General features: G+C 38.7%; 1 protein-coding gene across 1 annotated transcript in view; it reads right to left on the bottom strand.

The window, feature by feature from the left end:
- Window positions 1–25,880, bottom strand: part of LOC109928729 (docking protein 5-like) — a 394,735-nt gene that overhangs the window by 121,375 nt on the left and 247,480 nt on the right. The window contains exons 4-6 of the mRNA XM_048608408.1: window positions 10,855–10,969; window positions 7,095–7,214; window positions 5,193–5,382 (exon numbers count right to left, since the gene is read on the bottom strand). Coding sequence (XP_048464365.1) covers window positions 5,193–5,382; window positions 7,095–7,214; window positions 10,855–10,969 — 425 coding nt within the window. The remainder of the gene's footprint in view (window positions 1–5,192; window positions 5,383–7,094; window positions 7,215–10,854; window positions 10,970–25,880) is intronic.

Raw genomic sequence — 25,880 nt, 5'->3', positions numbered from 1 at the left:
AAGTTATCTGTAAAGACTTAGAGAGTTGTGATTATGGCAGTTTAAAAGATGAACTAATCAATGACAAAATTATTGTCAGAGTCTTGCATAACACCTTGTTATGACCACTTGCAGTCAAGAGATGATGTAACTTTAACAAAGGCAATTCAGTTTAGCAGCCAGGCTGAGGTCAAATCAATTGTTAACTTGGGGGTGACTGGGAGAACCATATCCTCAGATAAACTGATTCAGTACAGCATGTTGATTTTAAAATCAGGAAAGTGGCCATGCAAAAGCAGGAGAGACAGGAAGCATGTTCATTAATAACCATAGCTAAATATAATCAATCAGACAGAAGAAAACACAGGTATGAAAACTGTCCTGCCAGAGAGGACAAATGTCATTTTTGCAGAAAGACAGGTTATTTCTAGGCTGTGTGCCATTTGCTTGTACGGAATATGCATAAAAAGTCTTTCAAAAGGTGACAAAATCCATGATATTGAGATACATTGCTTTGGAGAGCACCAGGAACCAAACGGAAGCTACTGAAGTGCCACTATCCCAACAGCAGGAAAAAAAAGCATTGCACTTTAAGTTAGATGCAGGTGGAACAGTTTTGCTCTTACTAAATCACAGCTGGAGAAAGGTTCTGTTGAGTCATGCAAAAAACTAAACAGGGCAGGACGTGTAGAACTTAAAGTTATCGGACAACTGAATGTGCAAACCTCCAATATTGAGAAGGAATGTTACAGTAACCATTGTGTGTGAAATAGAACAAGAACTGCTCACACTTAAACAGGAATGTATTTGCTGACTTTGATTTAATTTAAAGAATAGAATAACTGGAAAACCAAGATGATTAGCCTACAAACCTTAAACTTCAATTTCCACAGATATTCACAGGACTAGAAAAGCTGAAGACAGCATACAACAGCATATCACATCCTGAAACAAAGTCTGTTTTCACCCAGATCATTTTGATATCCAATCTGTTATGGGAAATAGAAGAAAATGGGCTCTATGTTGAAGAAAGACTTATTTATCTGTGACAGAGAAACAACCTAGTCCTTGGGGATGGTCCCAGTGGCAAAACCAATGGATCTATCAGGATTTGTGGAGATCTTATACAGTCAAACAAAACATTTGAATGCAACATTTACTCTGTCATCTATGGTTGGCAGCTTAGTAAAACTGGGAAAAAAATTTCAGTCTTCACAAACACAAACAGAAGTTGCTGGAAAAGCTCAGCAGGTCTGGCAGCATCTGTGAAGAAAAAAATCAGAGTTAATGTTTTGGATCTGGTGACCCTTCCTCAGTCTCCACAAAGTCAGATGCAAATACCTTTTGGTGAAGAGTTTAAATTGCGCTTAGTCTTAATCACACTATTGATTCCATATTACTCTTTAACCTCTAAAAGATCCCTTTTAAGATGCCAATGTCAAGCATCCTACATAGGACTAGGCAGTGTATTCTGTGACGTGGATATTGTCCTGATCTGCAGATCAACTCACACACATTGTAATACCACCATTACCTGCCAAGAATTTAACAGTAAATGCAAATCCACCCAACTGTCAACTTCTTTGGGCACATTCTGGATTCATCTGTTTTCAGAGTTAATTCACAGGAGACAGGAACAATCAAGCAATTACCACCTCTGGGACTGAGCTCCAATGTTTCATAGATACAGTAAATAAATTCAGAAGGTTTTTGACCAACTTAGCTGTCAATGAGTCACTTCAAGTCAGTTTTATGACAAGACATGACGCTGGGAGGAAGCACAACAGAGGTCTTTTGAGAAAATCAGAGAGATGCAGGTCTTATTTGATATTTTAGCTTACTATGACCCAGAATCACCAAATAACATTACTGCAAACATATCTCCTACAGGACTGGGAGCTGTGCTCTTTCAGATACAGCTGGATGAAAAGCATAGAACTTAGAACCATACAACATAGAAACGGGCCTTTTGGCTCGACATTTCTATGCCAACGAACAAACACCAAACTACACTAATCCTATTTACCTGCACTTGGTCCAATGCCCTGGCATTGAAGTGCTCATTCAGATGTTGTTTAAGTCATGCAAAAGTACCTGCCTCTGCCACCCTCTCCGTACTTCCCCCACCCTCTTGATGAAAAGTTTTCCTCAGATCTCCTCTAATCCATTTACTCTTCACTTTAAACTTATACCCTCTGGTCTTGTGCAAGTCTGCCACGGGAAAAAGATTCTCACGACCTACTCTGTCTATGCCTCTCATAATTTTGTATACCTCAATCAGATGCGCCTTCAGCCTCCTCTGCTCCAAAGAAAACAAACCCAACCTATCCCTTCTCTGCTCATAATGGAGTCTTTTCATCCCAGGCAACTTCTGCACCCCTCCAGTGTAATCCTTCTGATAGTGCGGTAACCAGAACTGCACACAGTAATCCATCTGTGGCCTAACCAATGTTTTATAACATTGAAATGAGACCTCCTTGCTCCTATATTCTATGCCCCAGCCAATGAAGGCAAGCATCTCACATGCCTTCTTAACCACCATCCACCCGTGCTGACACTTTCAGGGATTGTTGGACTTGTACACCAATATCCTGTTGTTCTTCAGCACTCCCTCCAGACCCACCATTCATTGTGTATATCCTATCTTACTAGACCTCCCAAAATGCATTCTTTCATAGTTATGAGGATTAAATCCCACCAGCCGTTTCTCTGCCTGTGCAGCTGAACTTAATTTCCTATCAGCAACAGAGTCTGAGTCGAGATATGCAGTAATAGAGAAAGTAGGATTGGCTTCTACTTGGGCTTGTGAAAAGTTTGCTGCTTATGTTCAAGATCTTCAATTCAAGTAAAGACAGAATAAAAAGACTTAATGGCACTCTTAAATTATAAAGAGAAAACAAAAATATTTTCAAAGTACAATGATTCAAACTGAAAGAGATAAGGTTTGATCCAACTACAGAATATGTGCCAGGAAAGCTGTAGACCATAGCATATGCCTTGCACAAAGCGAAATAGTTTGTGTTGAAAGTAGAGAACCATTTACATCAGCAACAACCACCACTCTTATCAGTAACAACTCAGCAACTAAATGAAAGAGATACGCAACAATCTGATGAGTAATGTCCTCGGGTCACAGTGTGCTGTGTAGAGGATGGACAGTGTGCATACCATATGTTCCTTTACTCAGGCAATTCTATGAATGGATTGGACATTACAGTGCAACTGATGATTTACTCAGCTATGATTTGAGATTGGTCACTATGAGAGTTCCAAATACTTGACATACTACAATAATTGTACCAAGGTTATTTGGGCATCATATCATGTCAAGCCAGAGCAAGGGATTCTATTTGGTGGTAAAGTCTCTCAAAATGAGTGCAAAAGGTGATATCAAGCTGTATTATTTGTACTATTCATCATCAGGAGCCAAGAGAAATCTTGATGTCATCTTTCTATCCATCGCAACCATGACAACTTCTTGGGATGCACTTCTCTGAACAGGGTCAAGATATTTTTGATGGTAGGAGACTACCACTCCTGCAGTATAGATGGCAAGCAATGACAGAAACACACTTCTGAAACAGGGATTACATTGTAGAACTCAATATGTGCAACACATGGAATCCCAGACATTAGAATGTCAGACATCAGTTTACCAATAGTTTCACATCACATGGGTTTGTCCTTACTACCAGTTCACCAAGATACCTTCAAGTAAATGGTGAAGCTGAAAGAGGAGTATGTACAATTAAATTGTTGCTGAAGAGGAACAATGATGTCCAATTTGCACTTCTGAGAATCATTGTTCAACTCCACTCCAAAATGATTCAGGACTAAGGAGCTCCTATTTGGAAGAAGACTCAGAAGTGAATACTCTATACTCCCACTCACACTCATGCAATGAGGACATGATGATGATTTAGGATGAAGTGAGTGAGAAAGAAAATGCTTATCATTCTAGCCAGACGTGGCAAATTATACAAAGCAACCAAATTACCAAACCTGAACCAAAACTCAGTTTGGACTCACGATAATGATTATTATGGACAATTTATAAATAGCCACCATATTCATGGTTCTACCTCATTCATACAGATAATGGTAAGGTGAGACAAAACACATGCACATTAATTACCACATAGAAATAACATTCTACTACATGGAAGCGATTATCTACTCAAACAAACAGGCCAGAGATATTGCGTTCATCTACCAATCCAGATGGTTACCCAACTGGTGAACCTAATTATCTGCCGATTCCCCTCTGGCTCAACAGGTCTGAGAGGACATTCAGAGGACTCAATTCCTTCCACAACCCACCTCAAGAAAAAAATCAAAGAATCCAAACTGGCTCTCTTAGTCTGAGATTTGGTAGTTCACAAGCTTTGTACTTTGTCCTAGTTCCATGTCTGTCTAGGATTACATTTCTGTCAACGTGCCATATTAGCTCAACAAGACCAAGAGCATTGTGCATGTGGGAATGAAAATAAAGCTGTAAGATTTCACATGGGGCTTGCAGTGATGACAATACAGGGCAAAAGCTAATATTTAATCTACACAAAGCTACCAACTGGCAAAATTAAACTGCGGGTTTTGAAGTTATTTATTAAAATAAGGTGAATAGACTCTTAGGACTAGAATAAGAGGAAATGTCCCCACTCAGAAGGTTTTGCATCTTTGAAATTCTTTGTACTTGTTGACTATATTTAATATGTTATAGATTATTTGGGAATCGGGGATATGGGAATTGAGTGGGAAAATGAACAGGCTGGATGGGCTACTCTTATCACTCACTTTATGCTATCAACAATTATAAAGTGATACAAACTTCTGGAAATGGATATATACTAACAAAGGACTTTTCAGTATTATGCCAGAATGTCAGATGAATTTTAAACTAGAATAACAGTATTTTGGTTATTAATGCGAATTTTGCAAAGGAGAAACTGTGGTCAGCCCAGTATTCTGAGGTGAATATTTTAGCTTATTAGAATATTCACATTGATATGATATAAAATATTTGATCCTATTTCATCGTTTTCGGTCCATTTCAATGAACTGAGCATACGTTGTAACAGACTATATGAAATACCTATTTACTGAGGAGACCAAGCTAACATTTTATCCTCACCAATAACCAACAAATCTCAAGTTAAAGAATAATCTTCATTTATAAGAACAAGGTGAAAAAATTAAAAAAAAAGGCTTCTTACCTCCCAGCTTCAAATGTGAACCAAGTAGGATCCCGCCCATATCGTCTGAGCGCACTGAGAGGCCACGAAACCAGCTTTAGTCTGGGATTGTGGATGTCCCAAAGACAGATATTCTCATATGTTATCTGTAATGTGCATTCTCCATGTACATCCAGATTAGGAGATGGCATTAAATAGACATTGAACCTTTCTGAAAAAGCAAAGCGTGGAAGGATAAAGGATCATCAATCCTTCTTCATACATCACTTATCCACACCCCTCCAATAATCAAATTGCCTTTTAACATAAGGAGACAGTACTCCAGATGTAATCTCTCGGGTGGCAACTTCTGTTTCAAAATTACATCTCCAATTTAAATCCTAAAAATAATGCCTTATCCAATGGCAATATGTTTGTTAAAACTCCTCAAAGTCTCCCTTGGTCCAATGTCACAAGTGCATGGCTATTTAGCAGAAGGTTTTGCATCTTTAGAATTCTCTGTAGATGATTAATTATTGACTATATTCAATATTTTGTGGATTCTTTGGGGATCAGCAGATATGAGAATTGAATGGACATATCAATATTAATTGTCCTTCTACCCTAAAATTGTTACCTTACATTTCTCTATATAACAATGCCTGCCATCTCTCCAATCATGAATTAAACATGTCGAGATCCTTTTGAATCTTGACATTCATTAGTTACTATTTGGTGTCATCTGAAAATTTGGACAAATTTCACTGGTTTTAGTTTCACTCACATTTGACAGCCAACTGAACACCTTCACAAAGATCATTACTCTGCTGTCTAACAACCATCCAGTTATCAGGGTTACCCCCCACACGTAATTTGTTGATACTTGCAAACATCTTTGCAAAAGAGAACGGAGGAGAAAAACTATCCACAAAGACCAACAGACAGAAACAGAGTTATAATCGTAGGGTGGAATTTAATAGAGTTGGCAATTATCTGCTCCAATGGCTGGACAGCCCATGAGAACCCAGAGTCACCTCTTTTCATGATGACGAAGTGCTAAACAGGCATTCTACTGAGCAGTGATAGACCTTTACTGAGATTAAGGATCCCCGGGGAAGGGATGAGCATCAGACCTGATCACCAACAGCTTTCTATATATCAGATGCCAGCCATTCTCCATTGCTCAACAGCATCACTGGAGGGTGTTCAGTGGCTGTTGCCAGTACTAGCCCAACTCAAAGCCTACGAGCATTATGGACCTATGCAACAGCTGAGTTGTGGTCGAAGAGGGATCAGGGGTTAGGGCTTGTGGAGGTACGGGTCAGCAGCAAAAACACAGGGCTGGCTTTCAGACAGACCGCCTTCACAACGCCAGACTTATTCGATGGCCTCAAGTGGTGGTGGTTTGGGAAGCCCATCCACAGGTCTCCATCCATTCATCTGTCCTCCTAAGTAAATATACCCAGTCACAAAATCTGCCCCAGGAGAGAACATTAATCTCAAAGCCTATAAACCAATAATGAAACACTGATTTTAACTTTTACAGAACTTTTCTTGTAAAGTTAAAGGTCATTCTTCCAGATATGGGATTCACTCTCACTCAGTGCTACCAACGAGCAATAATATTTTTCCACTTCCAATTGATACTAAAAATCCATCACTAAGCCAATGCCATCTATGATCCCTTTAGCTCTGTCAAGCCTCACTTCTCAACCATGACTGTACTATTTGGCAGGCTTTCCCTCCACAGGAGTGACAGATCAATGAATCCCGCATTATTTCAAGCATCAGCAGCTTCACTCCAGTGCTACAATACAATATGGTCCTCAAATCCTGCTCATATATCCTATATCTACTTACTTCTTTTTGGCAATTCCATTAAATGATTTGCTTTTGAGCAGCAAATGTTTATTACAGCTTATATGAATACTAAGTGATACATACCTGTTTGCTCTCTCTGAACACCAGCTGTCAACAAATCAGGTTCTCCGAGGGTGATGTCATTGAGTCTGCTGCCCAAACACTCCATGCGCAGGAGCTTGCACCATTCCTCAGCCTCAAGCTCTATAAAAACACACAGAATTAATGCTTTATCAGCAAGAGCTGAATTTTACTTCGCAGTCCTGGAAAACCTCACCAATTGAACTAATGACTTCAAACTTCAATTTACGAATTATGTTTGGATCTGAGGTCTAGCAAAGAGCAAAGTAATGCTTTATGATCATAATGTTCATCCAAGTTTCAAAAGGCTACAGTCGCCAATGGCCTTTGAATTACAATAACCTAAAATTGAAATTGAATATTTATTGATGGCCTTTAACATTAAATGTGAATGTGAATATTTTCCTTCAGACTAATCAATTGTGTGATTAGTGACTAGATTCATAGGTGCTTGCTTGATATCAGCTCAATGATTATTGGGCAGTTTAAACCTGAATAATATGTCTAAATTAGTTGTTATTATTTTACAATCCTTAATGACAAAAGGAAATCAGAATCTGTCTTTACCCCCAAGTTAAGCTTAGATGCAAAGAAATTAGCGACTTATAAAACATTACTTTTCATGGATGTATCTTAATGCTGCTTTTATTCTAGGCCATTTCATTCACCAATCATGTGAGCAGTTATGCTATATTAAAATGAACTAGAGTTTATTTTATATCCCTGATAGTGAGATTCTTGTTACTCAGAATCTATGTATGCTATAATACCTGCTGTCAACATATTATGAATGAATTGGCATCAATGGAGTTATCACCATGAATTCTTCGATCTCGAACTACTATCACTGAAAGTCCAACAGACTTATTCAGGTAATCATGCAATCAAACTCTGACCTTGTCACCACACACATGAATTATGAAGGTGATCTCAGACCATTCCGATGTCTTCTGGCTGATCTCCCATTTGCCAACTCGACAAACCTCAGTACATCCAAATCTCTGCTAGCCAACCTACACCAGCTTTGTGTTTCAACACCTTGATTTTAAAATTATCTTTGTTTTCCAAACTGTCCTTGGTGTCACCCATTTCCATCGCTGTAACTTGCTCCAGCCACAAAATCCTTTGAGATCTCTGTGCTCCTCCAATTCTGGAGATTGTGACTTCAACTGCCTAGAAGTTAAGCTATGGAATTCTCTCCATAAATCTCTCTACCTCCCTGTCCTTTAAACCATGTCTTAAAAGTTATTTTTCTGAGAAAGCTTTGGCTATTTTTTCTGATATCACTTTGCATGAATGGTGTCAAATTTTGTTGGTAATGTTTCCCTGAAACATCTTAGGAAGTTTTAATGCATCAATGTTATTTAAATTAAAAAAAGTTGTCGTTCTCTAACTCCATCACAGTTACAGTGAAAGCACCATTCTGCTGTGAGACAGTATAATGAGCCATACTTGAAAATCAAATGATTATTTAATCAATTAATACTAATCACAACGTTTTTAGCTCTCTTAGCCTCTAGATGCTTTAACATATTCTTCTGAGGAAGTACTGGGTTCACCTTTAGGTATTTGCACCACCAATATTTTGCTGTAGGGCCCTTTCTTTTTGAAATCTCTGAGCCAACAAACCACGGGCTATTGGACAGTGGATAGTACTCAAGCTGAACCTTTTGAATCCTTGTCAAACTTCCATTCACATAATTATGTAGCAGCATCAAAGTAACAAAAACCTGCCAGATATTTTCTCTCCCGAGTAGGAATCCCTAACATGGTATATTAAGATTCAAGTAAATCATGATGATATAATTCATCAAATGACTCTGAATTCAGTTGGGAATAAGTGTGCAAAGAGACAGGTCTTAGACACTGCACTAGAGAGCTGTATTTAAGAACATACCATTTATAGTTTAAATAACAGTGGTAAAGTACATAATGAGTTGAAAAGCCTTACTTAGTGATAAGGGGATAGCAACCACAAAGATGGTGTTTATGCAGACACTCATATCCTGAGGTACTCCAGACCAGTGTCTCATGTGCAGATAGCAGTATTGGCTTGAACTTCAAGATAAAACATCTACCCGCACTCTGACTGAAAGAAGGTCACCAGTCTAAAAATCCAATGTAGGATCTCACCATTGTATATTGTTCAGTACAACAGCAAGCAAAACTCTTTTTCACCACATTTTACTTGGAAATTCATTCCACATATTTATTTCCCCTTATGCAGAAAAGTCCTCCTACAACTCAACAGTCCTCAAATTCAACCAATTTTTATCTATGTCCATATTATAATTTAAAATAGCACACCAACTTGACAGATTTCTGTTCCAGATGGGGCATTTAAAATACTTCTGGAATTTCTTTACTTATACAATTGCTCTAAAAAACAATGGTAAAGGTATTTTTCAATTTTACTCATAATTCAGTCAAAGGATGATATTAAACGTCTATTGGTGCTGTTTCCAACTCTTGGATGTTTCCCTGTGTCTCGGTGACCTGAACTGAATGTTCGCATTCAAAATGTAATCTAACCATAATCTATATAGGTTCGGTTTGACTTATAATGGAACAGGCATAGTCTTCTGTTGGTACATGTTTCAATCAAACAGTTGAGAACAGGCTAGACGAGAATAGTAATGAACAATAGCCTGGAGAGGATTACTTTATCCTGGGGAATAGCACAGAGCAAGAGCTATTATTTGATTTTTGGATGGGGTATGGATAAATGTTCTATGAGGAAGGATTGATGATTCGGTGTCCTCCCATCCTTTGCTTTTTCAGAGATTCAAAGTCTATTTTATATACTGATTTATTTTCGTTTTCTTTTAAAGTATTAGACAAGTAGGCATTGATTCCTTACCCTACAGTGTTAGCTTACCACCCCTAGTTAAATGTCTCACCTCAAAGTTTCAATTCCTATCAAAAGCCCTGACACAACAACTGTTGAATGACGAGACCAAAAAAAGTTGTACATTTATCTGTATTACTTGCTTCTCAAATGCTAATTGCATAAAATGTTTACATTCTCTGTATGCCAGTATTAGAGTCATCAAGTCGTAGAGACATACAGCATGGAAACAGACCCTTCAGTCCAACTCGTCCATGCCAACCAGATATCCATCCAGATGCCATTTAAATGTTGTAATTGTACCAGCCTCCATTACTTCCTCTGGCAGTTCATTCCATACACGCACCATCCTCTGCGTGAAAAGGTTGCCCCTTAGGTCCCTTTTAAATTTTTCCCCTTTCACCTTAAACCTATGCCCTTTAGTTTTGGACTCCCCTACCCTGGGGAAAAGAGCTTGGCTATTCACCCTATCCATTCCCTCAGAATTTTATAAACCTCTGTAAGGTCACCCCTCAGCCTCCGACGCACCACAGAAAATATACCCAGCCTATTCAGCCTTACCCAATGTTTGCCTATCAATAGGATGGTGAAGCTGGCTGATTGTCAACAAGGTTCTGTCTTGTAGCTATCCTTTGATGTTTTGTTACATAACACTCTATTTTCAGGGAATTAAGTGGTGCACTCCCAAGTAGCTACTGAAGTTGGGGGTGGGGGTGCAGAATGGCAGCTATACATTGTATCACATCAAGCAGTGCTGGTGCAGTATATCTTACTTTATTTTTGTATTATATTTAAAGTTTCATTCTTCTTCTCTTTGACTAGAAAGGTAAAGCTGAGAAGAAATTATAAAGTACTCAAGTATTTACATATTTCATAGGTAGATCATATTGGTTCAGACATGTGAAAGGCACCTACCTGACTCACACGCAAAAGTTTTTGAAGTATCATCACTGAAGATGATGAGTACAGCATGCCTCTTAGTGCCCTTTGGTAGTCTTGTCACATTCTTTATACTGCTGAGGTCTGTAACCTGAAAGATAAACATTTTACAGTTCTGAATATCAATCGTTAACAATAACCCATTTCCTTTATTCCTGGTAAAGAGGGGAATGAAAATCCAGAGGCACTGAAGAACAGTTAAAAAGTTTTGGTGCATATCTACTGGGGCAAAGATCTATTCCATTTGTAATCCAATATTTGCCTTAGGAAATTCTACTAATGGCAAAAGGAAAATATTATCATCAGGAAGAACAAAAAGCAATGACATATAGCATACATTAAAACCACATTCCAGCTATGCTACTTGTTTGGACACATCTCTGGGACAGATGGGACAAGAACTGAGATTGCCTTGCTCAGAGGTAGGGACACTACCACTGTGCTACTAGACCCCTTCCACCCATTCAATGCTGCTCCTGGGAATAAGCTGGACATATACACATTAAACAGTTGATGTGACGTTTCTGTGGACACAAAGATTTCTAAGGGGGTGGATCATAGTGAGGTTATCAAGGGGTGCTAAGAGGATGGCAGATTTAATGTCTAGAAAATTCCTCAGATCTATTTCCCACCTACCGGTATCACCCTGCTGAAAGTGGGGTTTGTGTCACATTCTAGTAGGCTAGAGGGGTATGAATCAAGAGAAGAACAATGCAATTCCCTGGCCATTGAGACCTAATGAGAGGATTGCATTTTGTATTCATATTCAAAATAAAGTGCAATAGCATTCAAAAAGTTAACGTGACAAAATGACTGACATTACCAGTCATATCTAAAACAACATTATGTATCAAAAAAAGTGTTATTCATCATAAAAGGGGTGGTGTGGGGAAGGGTTCAGCAAAATCTTTCTTGGGAACCTCTGGTTAAAGAGAATGGATATTGTAAAAACAATGATTAATATAAATTATACGATTGAGTGCTGTCAGATCCCACTGCTCATCAGGATTATGAGATCTTCATCACTAGCCCAATAGCTGTTATAAATCACACTGTCATGCATTCTATTTATATCACACTTCATTTAGAGATGATACATCAGAAAATTTTGGAATAATTTATCTTTTTCTGAACAATATATCTTCAGTGAAACAGAAGAATGGTACAATGGTGTCACTGAAAATGGAGTGAAAAGTTAATGTTTAACTTTCACATCCTTGAAGCTAATTTCATTGCCCATGCACCTATAAGTCCACAATGGAAAGGACAGATGTTTGAATATTCTGTGCTACAAGGCCCAATTTTCAGTCAGAAGTATACTTTATCTAGGCATTACAAATATCGTTATTTCACTTTCATTGGACACATCAATACTTTTTTTGAACATACTGTTTGGTTTAAATCAAGTGAAAATAACATGTTGGCTTCAGCTTGAATTTATGTTTCCTGGTCAGCTGCAATCCTTATTAAGTGCCAAAACCTATAACTTAACAGAAAAGTAATTTTCCCACTTCTTGATTAGTCATATTTTTTGATTTTTCAATCACAGTCATGGCTTCCTGATCAGCCAGCTACACATTAAACTTCACTCTAATCTGCCCAAGCCAAACATTGATAAACTCCAATAACACACAAAGAAGATTTTACTGAAAACTTCTCGATAACACGATAATAGGTGACTGTGACAACTTAGCAGTGAATTGAGTGCTCACGGACTTTAGTGTGTGTTCAAAATCTCATGATCCATGTGAAGCCTATTAATAAATCACTGATAAATACTTTTGAAACTAACATTAAGTTAACATATTACTATGCTAACTCAATACACACAGAATTCTAAATGATGGTTGTAAATTTTAGATTTGATTTATAAAATGGCAGGAGAAAATAACATGCTAACTCAAAAGTCTTGCATTTATATAATACTCATGATCTGAAGAAGCCTCAAAGTGCTTTGCAGCCAATAAAACAATTCTGAAGTGTGGTGACTCACGTAATGTAGGAAGAGTGGTAGCCAATTTTTGCATGTCAAGATTCCACAAATGATGCTGTTATGATATGCTCTGTTAGCAATCAATGAGGGATAAATATTGAACCTGATGGAAGGGAGAAATGCTCCTGCTCATCTTGATGGCATCATGTCACTTTTTATGTCCAACTGTGGAGCAGACAGAGGCTCAGTGTAACATTTCATTCCAAACACAGATGGCCAAAGGTGCAGTAGTCTTCTATACCGTACTGAGAGTGTCAGCCTGAATTTTGTGCTCACATTAAAGGCATGGGACTTCAACTCACAACATTTTGGCTCAGAAGTGATAGCACTATTGTTGAGTGAAGGTTGACAGAATTTCAAGCCACAATCTCTACATGATGTTCCAAATGTTCTGCCAATGCTACTAAATTAAGACTAGCAAAAGGCAGCTTGTTGATCAGCAAGACAGGAAATGGCAGAGATTGCCATCATTTAAAAGAAGCCCTTTTTTTTAAAAGCCATTGGATACTAAAATTGCAGATATTCTACTGACAGGTTGACTGTAGCTGAAGCCATTGGGTAGAGTTCTTGGACAGGGTAAAAAAGGTTTTCACAGAGTAAATGAGCAGAAGGCAGGACTTCCTTTTACCACTGATAATCACTTGAATGTGAAGATGGCAGAATGCAGAAATAGTGAGAGCATTGTTTCTAATGTCTGGTAACCATGCAAGAAAAATAATGAATGACCTCACCATAGCTGTTTAGTTAAGTTCTCCTTTTTATTTCTTTCTTAATCTCTGCATAGTCCCACTGTGAACAAACTTTCCCTATCCATCTTCCAATATCACTGTTACAACCACAACACCATACATTTCTGCATTCCCTTTTACTTTCATTTTAAAAATCTGCTACCATCCACACAATTGCTGTTCATTCTTCTCGATCAGCATCCTATGCTGAGCTGCCTTACCACAGAAGCTTTTAGCAGGGTGAGTACTAAGCCACTTGTATTTTCCTTCAAGGGGACAACAGCAGGGCAAGTACAAGGAGTAAGGAGTTCTTTCCTCATTGCTCACATTATTGGAAAAGATTCAGTATGCAGTAGTGTCATGGAGAGGATGGATACTACAAACATCACATGTTCTGTCATCCTTCCCTTCATAATTTCCTTGTCATCTTTTCTTTCTATTGAATTATCACACACACACTCAGTGTGACAACCTCATGATGCATAGCACTAGCTCTCATCTGTCAGATCCACGTTCCCTCTTCTTTCCTAAGCCCATTAAAATAGGCAGGGTAGGATGTTTCCCTTCCTGGTGGTGGCATGAGAGGTGGAGACTAAGGAAAACAATTGGATGAGATGATTCTGTAGCAATACTCACCTCCTTGCCATCCCAACAATGAAGCTCTGAGCAAAAGGATTCTTTGGGAAAATGTTTGTCATGTCACCAACTTAAGGCTATTAAATGGTCAATTAATGGCCACAGGAAGGCATCAACTGATCACCTCCTTGTTAATCTGTCGTCCTGGCAGGTGGGAAGCTTGTTGGAAACTTGCTGGCAAGTTGGATGGAGGCCTCCAACTGATTAAACCTGAGGGCAATTAGAGACATGAATGAAGTGCAAGTGGTGGCCCCTGAAAGTCATCCTCAGCAAAGGAGTTGAATAAATAATTTGCATCGGTCTTTGCAACAGAGTACTAACCACATTCCAAATATACTAAATAATCAAGGGACAATAATGGGAGAGGAAATAAAGACAATATCTATCACTAAAGAAATAGAACTAGGGAAGCTAATGGGGTCAAAGACCAATCAAGACATGATGGATATATCCTAGGACATTAAACAAAGTAGCTACAGAGAGAATTGATGCCCTGGGAGTAATCTTCCAAGAGTCCTTATATCTGGAAATGTGCCAAAGAATTGGAAAAGTTCCAATGTAATATATTTATTTGGAAAAAAAGGAGACACACAATATGGGTAACTATAGCGAGTTAGCTTAATATGTGTTTTGGCAAAATGTTACAGCCTATTATTAAAAAAAATATAGCAGAGCATTTAGAAATACATAATATAACAGTCAGTGTTAGTACTGTTTCATGAAGGGGAACTCATGCCTGACTAATTTACGAGAATTCTTTGAGGAAATAGCAAGCAGGATGATAAAGCGGAAGCAATAGATGTAATGCATTTGGAATTTCAGGAGGCATTTGATAAGGTACCTCATGTTAGACTTCTTAGTAAGATAAGACCATGATGTTTGGGTATTATGTTAGCATGAGCAGAGAACTGGCTAACTAATAAATGATGAAGAGTTGTGATAAGGGGGTCTTTTTCAGGATGGCAACCCGTAACTAGTGGAGTGCCAGAGAGATCAGGGCTGGGGCCAAAAGGTATTTGTATTGTACATTAATGAGTTTTGAGGAATGTGAATATACGAGTTGCAAATGACACAAAAATAGGTGGGAAGGCAAACAGTGAAGAAAACAGTCTGCAGAAGGATATAGATACTTTAGCAAGTGGTCAAAAACTGGGCAGGTGGAATATTCTACGGGAAAACATAAGGTTAAACACTTTAGCAGGGAGAAGAGAGTAGCTGATTATTATTTAAGGAGAAAGACTGCACAAAGCTTCGATGCACAGAGAGATTTGGAAGTCTTTGTGCATAAATCGTAAAAAGCCAGCATACAAGTTCAGTCCAAAATAAAGAAGGAAAATGGAACGTTAGCCTTTACTTCAAATGAAGTGGAGTTTAAAATGGGGAAGTCTTGCCAAAATAATACAAGACATTAGCTAGGCCACATCTGGAGTACTGTGAACAGTTTTGAGCCTTTATTTAAGGACAGCTATACCAAATTTGGAGGCAGTTCAGAGAAATCTCACTAGGTTGACCCTGATTGTGAAGGGATTGTCTTGTGAGGAGTGTTGAGTCATTTGTGCCTGTACTTAATGACATTTTCAAGACTCTGAGGTGACCTTATTGACAGACATAAGATTGTTAAGGCGCTTGACATGGTGGATGCAGAGAGACTATTTCCTCTTGTGTTAGAGACTAGAAACAGAGGGTATAGTTTCAAAATAAGAGATCACCATTTTACGACAGAGATGAGGAGGAATTACTTCTCTCAGAGAATAGTCAATCTGTGAAATTCTTTACCACAAAAATCCAACCTCTAACCATATTCGAGGACAGATTTTTAATCAGTCAAGGGATCGAGGGCTCTTGGCAATAGGTAGGATAGTAGATCTGAGGATTATCAAATCAGCAATAATCTCATTGAATGGTGGAGCAGAGTCAATGGGCTGAATGGCCTACTTCTGCTGTTACACCTTATGTTGTTGGTTCCAATCTCCCTGAACCCAACTTCTCACTTCTGGATTCCCCAAGGAGTAGGCCTTAATTAATGCTCTCTAAGACTTAGAAGATCACAGGACACTAGTGTCAAGGCCCAAGACAGACTGAGAAACTCATCTGTGTTCTGTCCATTGTCCCTTAATGAACTGATTGACATGCAATAGGTTGGATTACCTTGACAGTGAGATGATGTGTTGGTTGCCAGCTGACATGCCTCCACCCAGGTATTGACTAAGAATGGAAAACTTGCACTCTCAGTCTTCCACAGCAGATGAAGAGAATTCCTTTGAAGGTGCACCATCACTCACTTCAAAATTTTCAAGCACTAGCACAAAAAATGAACAACCCACCTTTTGCACACGGAACACTCAAAATATTGGACTTTAACAACAGAACTTCTGCATCAGGTTACAACATGCCACATCTGACTTCTATGATACAACACTGAAACACGACAGTTATTAATGTTCACATTCCAGTATATCATAAGCCTGTAGTCAATACTTTTAAGCAAAGGATACAGACAAACTGTTAGAATGGCTGGTGCAAATCACACAACCTTTGGCATTTGAGCTACAGACTGTATAGTCTGAAGTGAATACCTAATTAAATATAGACATTCCCAGTCTTCTAGAGTATTCATGTGTCTCTTAGCTTAATGATGGGACAATACAGAAGGGCTATGGAATCTCTAGACTGCCTGCCTCCAGGATTCATTCTGAATTTTTTAAAAAATTGAAACCCAATGGGTAGCAAGATGGAAGTGGATGGTTTTTTTCACCATCCATATTTATTAAAATGGCTAAAAACATACCCCTTTCATATAAATTACACTGATCACAGGCAGTAAAAGGTACACATACATTTTGTCCAAGACAATAGTTTTGTGGTGAGTTCAATAATTACTGCACTTCTGTCTTTCAAGCAATAAATACAACCATCAGTAATAGTGTCTCTCTATGCTTCCACCTTGGAGTGAAATTTCTACAGGATCATGAATTTCATAGTCTGCTATGGTGCAGACAAGTCCAAAAGATATATCAGAGCACCATATTGATTTGCAGTGTTGTTGTCTGTCTCTTATTTTGCTTGTATAAGGACATCTTTTCATGATACAGCAATGATTATGTTATCCCTTGCAACATAATACACTAGGATGTGGGTAACATGGTATGTAAAGATCAAAGAACTCTTTGTTACTGGTCACCAGCATATACAAATATTAGCTCCACAGTACATCTGTATTTGGGCTAATATTAAACTCTTTGGTTAGAAGAGTAGCATGCTTTCATAAGCTTGCCATGCTTCAAATGGTCTGAAGTAACGTGGAGTCAGAGACCTTCGTACTCTCACGTGATTTACTATACGTCAGTGATGATATCATGAGCATATCTCTTCAAGGTATACTGTAAACTGAATGAGAGACATGACATACCATTCACTAGGATTTCAACATATTCCCAGTTGTGGGACAATCATTAGGAGGGTTGATCTGATTATTAAAATAGATTGGTTAGTTACTATAAAATGGTAGATTTTGGAACATTAAAACTCACAACAGTATTAAGTTCTGTTTACTGTGGGAGATTGAGGTGGAAGGAAATGATTCCAAGGGCTAAACAGAAAATCATAGAACAATGAGCTAGAATTACTTCATAAGAAATGTGGACGGCAGTCTCTGTACTGTGGTTCAGTAGCCACGGTTCTTTTAGTTGATCTCTGCTGAGAATCTGTAAGGAACATTATAGTTTTCCTTCATGCCCTTGGGCTAGATAAAGGAGAAAATGAGCCAAAGAACTACTGAGTTTGACAATGTCAAGGAGTTAGATTAACAGCAGCATAGTCGCTTGTTTTTTCCCTAAGCAAACTACTTTTTCAGCCAATTTATACAATGCATGGGTTCCTGACTGTTCCTTCCCTGACTTATATCATCGTTCCACAGATGCGGAAAAGGCATATCAAAACCTTATTTCTGAAACCTGGTCTATGAGAGTGGATCATTAAGTGAGCTGGAAATTCAGCCTACTGCTGCAGAAATGAGACCACATTATCAAGCAAAAACAGAAGCAAACATCAGGAAAAGTGCATGAACTGGAAGCTGCTTGATATCACAAAGTAGACATTGAGATCTGTTTATAGGGTAAATTAGAGGAATCTCTTGTGGAATTTTGATTGATCTGAGAGCAGATAGTTAGACAGTCAGGATTCTTCCACATACTGTGAACTAGGTTACAGGCAGGAAGAAGTGGTGTGGATGTTTAGTAATTGGGGTTTGTTACTGATGAGGTTGGAGGCCTTAGGGAGAAACCATGACTATGTGGGCTTATCAGGCTAGCCCGAAATCCTGGAGTCATGGCTAACATCACAGAAACACCTGTAAAACATCAAAACATCTAAAGACACAATACTAGTGTTGACTATTACACCAAAAACTTGGAATGCAGCAGTAGCTGCATCTCAAATACATTATTGGAAACCATGATCCTTCACACCAAAATAAGACATGATGAAGATTACATTTGTCAAAAAGTCTATTTATAGTCCATTAAAAAAATGTTTTCTTTTGGTAATCATTCAGTATATTAAGTCTGGAAGGATGCAAGTTGGGTGAGGTGCTGAACAGGCAGTCTTGTATCAACCTTCTGCTATGCTACCATTGGACATGATGGCGTGTATTGAAGTCAAAGGCCATAAGATTCAATACTGCCCAACCAACACTATTGACAAATGTCAACATTAATTTAATAGAGTTCCAAATAGTTAACCCCAATTGTTCTTTCAATGCCTTGCAATATCTCAAGCTATCATCCTAGGGAAAAACAACACATTAGCATAAGCCTCTTAGAAGTCAGCAATTGCTGTGCAGCGAGAACCACCTTCAAAAAAAATTTAGACAGTAACAATATTTCCTCCTTTATCAAATTTTCATGCTCCATCACTTGAACATAGGCTATAATTATCCACTTGGGACCAATGTTGCCTCTGTTATCTTTAGACGATGTACGTATATGGAAGACATTCATTACAGATTAATGTATTTATGCATTACTGTGCCTTTTTTCCTTAATTTATATCATTATAATTTTGACAAATAAATGTGAAATGTAACCATATAGATGAATTCAAGTTATATATAATTAAAATAATTCAATAGCCACATTTATTAATTTAGCTTGTATTTATTATTAAATGTTTTATATTTTTTTCTTTGTGCTTATTAAATACATGAAAGAAATACTAGATATTTACTATTTACTTGAAACAAGCTATACACATAGAATTTGAGCAATATCACAAGTTTCCCTCCCAAACCCTTCCGCTCACCCATATTATATCATAAGGGTCTTTTGCACGCGAAGATAATCTTTCACAGGAGCTGTCTTGTGATGCTCCAGGCACTTCATATCTTTATCTAGTCAATGAGTGTCAGGGAACTTTGGAGGAAACATCACACCCCAAGTCAATCAATTCCTCAGCTATTGTTGATACCCCACATCAAATCATCTAGCAAGTGCTACAACAAATATTAAGTATTCTGACAGATCAATTTTTCTTTTCTGTGCCTTTCCTGCATTGTCCAGAAAGCTAACTGCAGGAGTCTGCCAATTGTAATTCACAGCAAGCACAGCAGTGTACCTGGGTGTTCATCCTACTACTATCTGTGGGATTTTACCCGACTTGATATGGTTGCTGTGTTTGTCTCCATCATGGAGAAATGGTCTCGTTGTACATGAAGTGCTTTAAGATGTTTCAATTTCCAAAAGTGCAAGTCCTCTCTTCCCCTGAGCCCTTCCAAAATCCAGTCTCTCAGAATCAATAACATTACAAAGATTTTTTTCATATTTTAATAAATTGATGAGTATCAAGAAAACTAAGTGATGCATGTATAGAATCTTAATCAGACTGATGCCTCCCTGTTCAATGTGTTAGACACAGTGAACTACAATATTCATTTCATATAACCTGCGCAGTTCTAAATATTTTTTTCCTATTCATAAATGACATCTGCAATCCACGATAGCCTATTGATGTTAATTCAAGATTGTTTATGGTTATTGCAGATTATACACACAGATACAAATATTTCTGTATTCAGTGTTGACAATTTGACTCCCTTGTTAGTGAAAAACCAAAATTCATGTTTTTGGTAATTCAACAAACAAATCTGCTTGTCATAAGTTTCTCACGGAATCAGTAGAAAGTGAAAAATCTTAAGATATCCAGAAATATTTAGACTATTTGATGTGTATTTTATATGTTACATGAAAATGAGACAGCAAATGTACAATATATGTTTTACATTATAATAAATAAAACATTTGGAAAGGATTTTTCTTCAAATTTAGGAAATTAAAGCTGCTAAAATACTCAAACTTGTGATTATAAAAATGTTATTAAAGACAAATATTAATTCTAATCCTGAAATAAAGTTAGTTGCATCTTGTAGTTCTGAAAATGAAACGTCTGATTTAAAATGAACTGCAGCCATACCATTTTGTAATTTTTTAAAATCTCTGACCATTTTATGCACGCACTGAGTAGTGTTATGTTCCAAAATGGACCAGGAGGACAAAGCTTTAACAGCAGGAGCTTTATTGTGGAGATATTTAGGCAGAAAAGGTTAAACTGGAGAAACTCAGCAGTTCTGACAGCATCTGTAAGAGAAGAGAGAATTAATGTTCTGAAGAAGGGTCACTAGACCCAAAATGTTGACTCTGCTTTCTCTCCAAAGATGCTACCAAACCCGAGTTTCTCCAGCAATTTCTATTTTTGTTTCAGATTTTCAGTTCTTTGTTTTTTGCTTAAAATTAAACTAAGCTGTTTCCTGCCCAAGATGATCACTAACAGTATTAGATCATGTGATCAGACTCTAAACAGTCATAGTGTCAGAGGTATGGAACAGGAACTGATCCTTCAGTCCAACTCATCCATGCCGGTCAGATATCCTATATAAATTAGTCCCATTTGCCAGCATTTGGCCCGTATCCCTCAAATCCCTTACTATTCATATACCCATCCGGATGCCTTTTATATGTTGTAATTGTACCAGCCTCCACTACTTCCTCTGTCAGCTCATTGCATACATGTGCCACCCTCTGTGTCAAAAAATTGCCCGCTAGGACCCTTTTATATTTTTCCCCTCTCACATTAAACCTGTGCTGTCTAGTTTTGGACTCCCATACCCTGGGCAAACTCTGTAAGGCCACCCCTCAGCCTCCGACGCTCCAGGGAAAATAGCCCCAGCCTATTCAGCCTTTCCCTATAGCTCCAAACATCCAACCCTGGCAACATCCTCATAAATCTTTTCTGAAACCTTCCAGTTTCATAACATCCTTCTTGTAGGAGCGAGACTAGAATTGCACGCAATACTCCAGAAGTAGCTGAACCAATGTCCCGTACAGCCTTAACATGATCACTCAACTCCTGTACTCAATGCACTGACCAATAAAGGAAATCACACCAAATGCTTTCTTCACTATCCTATCTACCTGCAACTCCACTTTCAAGGAACTATGATCCTGCACTCCAAGGTCTCTTTGTTCAGCAACATTCCCCAGGGCCTTACCATTAAGTGTATAAGTCCTGCTCTGATTTGCATTTCCAAAATGCAGCACCTCACATTTATCTAAATTAAACTCCACCTGCCATTCGTTGGCCCATTAGCCCATCTGATCAAGATCCCATTGTACTCTGAGATAACCTTCTTTGCTGTCCACTGCACCTCCAATTTTAGTCTCATCTGCAAAGTCACTAACAATACCTCCTACGTTTACATCCAAATCATTTATATAAATAACAAAAAGCAGTGGGCCCAGCACCAATCCTTGTGGCACACTGCTGTTCACAGACCTCCAATCTGAAAAGCAACCCTCCACCACCATTCTCTGCCTTCTACCTTTGAGCCAGTTCTGTATCCAAATAGATAGTTCTCCCTGTAGCCTTGCTAACAAACTACCATGAGGAACCTTATCAAATGCCTTATTGACGTCCATATCGATCAGATCCACCGCTCTGCCCTTGACAATCCTCTTTGTTATTTCTTCAAAAATCTCAATCAAGTTAGTAAGACATGATTACCCACACACAAAGCCATGTTGACTAACCCCAATCTGTCCTTGCCTTTCCACACACATGTAAATCTTGTCCCTCAGGATTCTCTCCAACAAGTTGCCCACCACCAATCAGGCTCACCGGTCTGTAGTTCTCTAGCTTTTCCCTACCACCTTTCTTAAATAGTAGCATCACATTAACCAACCTCCAGTCTTCCTGCACCTCACCTGTGGCTATCGATAATATAAATGTTTCAGCAAGGGGCCCAGCAACCTCTTCCCTTGCTTCCCACAGAGTTCTAGGGTACACCTGATCAGGTCCCTGGGATTTATCCACCTTTATGCATTTTAAGAAGTCCAGCATCACCTCCTCTGTAATTTGGACATTTTTCAAGATGTTGCTATTTATTTGCCCACATTCTCCATCTTCCATATCATTCTCCACAGTAAACACTGATGCAAAATACTAGTTTAGTATCTCACCTATCAGTTGCGGTTCCACATGTAGATGGCCTTGCTGATCTTTAAGGGGCCCTGTTCTCTTCCTGCTTACCCTTTCGTCCTTAATGTATTTGTAGAATCCTTTTGGATTCTCCTTAACCCTATTTGCCAAAGCTATTTCATGTCCCCTTTTTGCCCTCCCGATTTCCCTCTTAAGTAAATTCCTACTGCCTTTACACTCTTCTAGGGAATTACTCTATGCCTGCTGTCTATACCTGACATATGCTTCCTTCTTATTCTTGACCAAAACCTCAATTTCTCTCGTCATCCAGCATTCCCTACACCTACCAGCCTTACCCTTCACCGTAACAGGAACATACTGTCTCTCAACTCTCATTATCTCGTTTTTGAAGGTTTCTCATTTTCCAGCTGTCCCTTTACCTGCAAACATCTGCCCCCAACCAACATTTGAAAGTTCTTGCCTAATACCATCAAAATTGGCCTTCCTCCAATTTAGAACTTTAATTTTTAGATCCCGTCTATCCTTTCCCATCACCATTTAATTGGATTATGGTCACTGGCCCCAAAGTGCTTCCCCACTGACACCTTAGTCACCTGCCCTGCCTTTTTCCCCAAGAATAGGTCAAGTTTTGCACCTTGTCTGGTTGGTACATCCACATACTGAATCAGAAAATTTTCTTGTACATACTTAACAAATTTCTCTCCATTCAAGCCCTTAACATTATGGCAGTCCCAGTCTATGACTGGAAAGTTAAAATTCCCTACCATAACCACCCTATTCTCACAGATAACTGAGACCTCCTTACAAACTTGTTTCTCAATTTACCGCTGACTTTTTGGGGAAGGGAGTTGAGGAACGGGATGTAGTCTATAGTACAATCCCAATAAAGTAATCATTCCTTTCTTATTTCTCATTTCCACCCAAATAACTTCCCCGGACGTATTCCCACAAATATCCTCCCTAAGTATAGCAGTAACATTATCTTTCATGAAAAACGCCATTTTGCCTCCTCTCTTGCTCCCCTTTCTATCCTTCCTATAGCACCTATACCCTGGAATATCAAGCTGCCAATCCTGTCCATCCCTGAACAACGTCTCTGTTATTGCTATGATATCCCAGTCCCATGTTCCCAATCATGGATTCAGTTCATCTGCCTTACTTGTTAGGCCTCTTGCATTGAAAGAAATGCAGTTTAATTTCTCATTCTCTGCTTTGTTCCTGCCTGTCCCCACTGCTTGACTTACTCCTTTTCCCAACTGTATCAATGTCAGACTGCCCTCTTTTCTCATTATCTCCCTGGGTCCCACCCCAACCCCTTAGTAGTTTAAGTGCTCCTGAGCAGCTCTAGCAAATCTCCCCACCAGTATATCGATCCCCTTCCAACTCAGGTGCAATCCGTCCTTCTATCCCAGAAGAGGTTCCAATGATCCAAAAATGTGAATCCTTCTCCCCTGCACCAGCTCCTCAGCCATTCACTCATCTGCTGTGTTCTCCTATTCCTACCAAATACTTACAAAAATACATGACAAACAGGATTTTCCTCTGGAGGTGGGAAACTGCAAACAGGACTGTTTAAATCCCAAACCTGCACTTGAGAGCAAATATTGGAATTTTGAGAGTCTCCCCTTTATTTGTTATGGAGACAGATATGCTGCCCAACTATTAGTGGCAAAGGGCTTTCAACATCAGAAAACTAATAAGAGGAGCTTGGGAGCATCAGCAAGTTGTTGTGATTGATAAGGGAGTTTCTTAATCCCTCACTAGCTTTTTAAAACCTCAATTGAAAAAGAAATGGTCCCTGTAGTCAGGCCAACAACATATGAGATGAGGGAATGGGAGACACTCTACAGTGTGCCATTTGGCAGTTCTCACACCCAAATAGTACCTGAGGGCCTCACAGCCTATCTGAAGTTTAGACCTTCATCTGCCACCAGTTGCCCATCTCCAGGGACCTACATGGATAGTACAGGTTTAGAGGGATATAGACGAAACACAGTCAAATGGGACTGGTTCAGCTGTGAAACCCGGATGAGTTAGACCAAAGTGTCTGTTTCCGTGCTGTATGAGTCTATGATGCTTAATGAAGATAATTGGCTACCCTGCCACGTGGGATTGAGTAGCACCATTGGTCCTAATCAAGCCAATGACAAGGTCAGTAACGATTCCTGCACCATCCAACTCCAATCCCAGCCCCTGGTGGGACCTGTCACCTTCTCTGGGGAACAGACGGGCAGCTATCCTTATTCAAGAACTCATGTCTTCAGTTCTCTTGAACCACCCCTGCTGTTAAAAAAGAATGCCAATGAGTGACCCTCAAATCATTCTCTCCTCACGCTTTCTGGAGAAGATGTTCTATTAGTTGTCAAGCTTGAAGTTTACAAAATTATGAGAGACGTGGAAAGAATAGATAGTCTTTTTCCGAGGGTAGAATTGTTAATTATTAGTGGACATGGGGGGTATAAGTTTAAAGGAGATGTGATTTTTGCACAGAAGGCAGTAATGCCCAGAATGCCAGAGGAAGTGGCGGAGGTGGATACAATACCAATGTTTGAGGGGCATCTTAACAAATACATGAATAGGCAGAAAATGGAGAGACAGCGTAAAGGCAAAAGGTTTTTAGTTTTGAAAGGCATCACCTGTTAGAGCAGTCATGGTGGGCCGAATGGCCTGTTCCTGCGATGTACTGTTCTTTGTTCTTTGACATCAAATTGTTAAGTTCTTAATATATTTTTAAAAAATAATGATCACAGGGATCTCATTAATCCAAAATTTTAATAAAAGTGTAAGACAAGGAAACAGACCTTTTTTTTTCCTTTTAGGTCTGTTTAACAATTCAGTAAGTTCATGGCAAATCATTCACTTTGATCTTAGTCTTAAATATACTCCTTATTTTGGAAACTATAATCTGCATAAAGTATTCTAAATTAAGTACTTAATTTAAATAGAGTCTTGTGGATTGGGACAGAAAGAGAATTTACAAACTTCTACTGTCAGAAACAAAATAACAAAATCTGATTAAATCTCACTTCCTATGGGAATCTATCCATGTCTCATCCTGACCAAACAAAAGCTTTTTACTTATGCACTTAGTGAGTGTTTTGTCAGCCATTTATAATCAGATTTACTATCTTAATGCAGTCAAACATCATTCAGACCAG

The sequence above is a fragment of the Rhincodon typus genome, chromosome 19 (assembly GCF_021869965.1).
Source record: "Rhincodon typus isolate 14 chromosome 19, sRhiTyp1.1, whole genome shotgun sequence".
Classification (NCBI taxonomy): Eukaryota; Metazoa; Chordata; class Chondrichthyes; order Orectolobiformes; family Rhincodontidae; genus Rhincodon; species Rhincodon typus.
The sequence above is the reverse complement of the archived record's forward strand: the minus strand, read 5'-3'. Positions and strand labels throughout refer to the sequence as shown.